At 40.8% G+C, this 2,435-nt stretch overlaps 1 protein-coding gene across 1 annotated transcript in view; it reads right to left on the bottom strand.

Moving 5' to 3' along the window:
* CASK (calcium/calmodulin dependent serine protein kinase) overlaps positions 1-2,435 on the bottom strand; it is a gene marked incomplete at its 3' end in the record, with an annotated part of 276,912 nt that overhangs the window by 135,311 nt on the left and 139,166 nt on the right. The window contains exon 6 of the mRNA XM_077768526.1: positions 2,174-2,349. Coding sequence (XP_077624652.1) covers positions 2,174-2,349 — 176 coding nt within the window. The remainder of the gene's footprint in view (positions 1-2,173; positions 2,350-2,435) is intronic.

Here is a 2,435-nt window from a genome sequence, read left to right as displayed (position 1 = left end):
ATTATACGGTATCTATGTCATAAGTCGCTGTGAGGATAAAATGAGTTAATAGGAGTGCTTAGCATAGTTCCAGGCACATACTAAGTGTTATGTGTGAGTTAGCTATTGTTACTTCTAGTATTATTATTAAGCTGATGCATTGCTAATTGTGTTTATTTTCATATGTTAAGTATCTGTGATTTCCCTTGGCAAAATTCAGTGAAAAAGCCATGGGCATGCATTCCCGACAGCCACTCACAATTTCCAGGGATTGGAGGGGGATGATTACTTACAAGCAGCTTCCTGAGACATTTAGTTACCTTGGAAGGATTGATTTTATTCCCCAGTGGCCAACTGACTCTAAGAGAAGCAGAACAAAACCTATACTTAAAACATCCTTCTCTGTTAACAGAGTTTTGGCATAGACCTTAATCCAAATAAAATAAGAGGCAAACCTGCATGCCCTTATAAGCGGATGATGCACAAGGCTAAAAATTAAAAGCATAACTCATTCTCACCTCTACAGGCTTCATTTAATGTTTAAAAGGACAAGGCTGTGGGCTCGCTGCTGTCAGCACAGAGCCCGCTTCGAATCCTGTCGTCCCTCTCTCTCTCTCTGCCCCTCCCCTGCTTGCGTGCGCTCTCTTGCTCTCTCAAAAATAAGTAAAACATTAAAAAAAGACAAGGCTGCCACCCTGAAGCTACTTTACCTTTCATTTCTTCCCCCCGCCCTCTTCCTTGAAGTCCTTTATAAAACTCTAACATTACTGAGGAAATGAAAACAGGCCTCACAGTTTTGGAGTCTGGCGCTATACAAACTCGTGTGTTTGGTTTTACGTTACCAGGCATGGCTGAAAATGAAACAGTGCTTCTGTTAAATAGAAAGTACAGGTTTCAGTAGTATGAGGCGGAAAAAGAACTTCCCCAACATAAGCCGCCCTGATCTGGTATCCAGACACACACTCCCCCATGTTTCCCACACACAGCAGCTGACTCTGTCAGCCACACACGATGGGAGAGGGCAAATGGATGGAAGAGCTGGGACAGCAAGCAAGACCATCCTTTGGCTTATAACCTTTCAAGCACTCCTTAGCTCTGTTTGGTAGAGCCATTCACAATGTCAGTGATGCAGTTTTTAATTTTTTAATAATGCAAGTAATAACACGCTAATCAGAACTCTGCAAACAATGTATGTGGTTTCCAATCCAGAACACTCTAAGAAGAATATGAATGTTTAAGTCCCGCCAAAATGGCTCTAAGTTATGTTGTGAGTTGCAGTCGTGATACCGGCATTGCGGTTTATCCCGGGACGTAGGGTTTCGGTGTGCTAGTTGACTACATAACGTGGAACAACATGTGTGGTAAAGTAAAACAAGTAAAGGCTCATATAAAACATAAAGTAAAGAGTTACTAAATCATCGGGATGAAATTTCCATTTTCACTTTACAAACTGAGCAAAAAGATTTAAAAATGAAGCCCTTTCTCCAAATTATAGAAAGAAGGGGCCAAGAAGTTTATTTTCCAAGATTAGCCTGAAGAGGCGGTCTGGGCACCATGCAGAGTGGATACTTTTAAAATCTGGGCTCACGTCTGTCGCAAACACCTCACCTGAGGTAAAATAAAATGGTCAAATTCTATCCCAGTAAATTTCAAGGGTCATTCCAAATTCTTTCCCTAAACTAGAATTTTATTTGAAATATGTAGGACACTAACCAAATGATTTCTCTGACCTAGCTAAATGGGCAGTTTTGCTAGAATGGATTTGTGAGAAAAGCATTGGTTTTGTGAATCTGAGGGCCCAAGACTCCTAAACTTTTGACTTGCACATACTGGATTCTGTATCAAAGAGGACTAGGGTCCCTGTTTTCTAGGCTAAACATGGGGTCGGGTTCCAAACACGTGGGATACACTTCAGCTGCAGCACCAAGGAGAGGGGAATAGAGGGGCAAGGCCGTGGTTGTTTTAAAGCCAGTCTCCTCCCTTCCGCCTAGATGACAGTGCAGCTGATAGTGATTCAGAAATTTACTTGAGGCTTATATCATCTAACAAGGCAAATGGATCAATGATGTCAGCAAAGAACTTTTCTCTGACTGGGTAACTACGTGACAATCAGGAAGTCCAAAGACAGACAACTTCACATTTTTTCAGAATAATTTAATCTCAATTGGAAAAAAAAACATTCATAATGTATTACCTTATATTTTCCTTTAATAATGCCTTCAAACAATCTTTCCTTGGTTCCATAAAAAGGCAAGCAACCACTTAGCAGGATAAAAAGGATCACGCCACAACCCCAGACATCTACAGGTTTTCCATAAGGCTCTCTTTTGACAACTTCTGGGGCCATAAAATGAGGTGTTCCAACGCGTCCTATGTTTAAAACAACAACAAGGAAAAATGTTTATATGCAATGGGCTTTTTTCCCCCTCATTTGAAAACTGAAAACAGAACAATAA

The sequence above is a fragment of the Crocuta crocuta genome, unplaced genomic scaffold (genome assembly GCF_008692635.1).
Source record: "Crocuta crocuta isolate KB4526 unplaced genomic scaffold, BGI_CrCroc_1.0 scaffold467, whole genome shotgun sequence".
NCBI classification, from domain to species: Eukaryota; Metazoa; Chordata; class Mammalia; order Carnivora; family Hyaenidae; genus Crocuta; species Crocuta crocuta.
The sequence above is the reverse complement of the archived record's forward strand: the minus strand, read 5'-3'. Positions and strand labels throughout refer to the sequence as shown.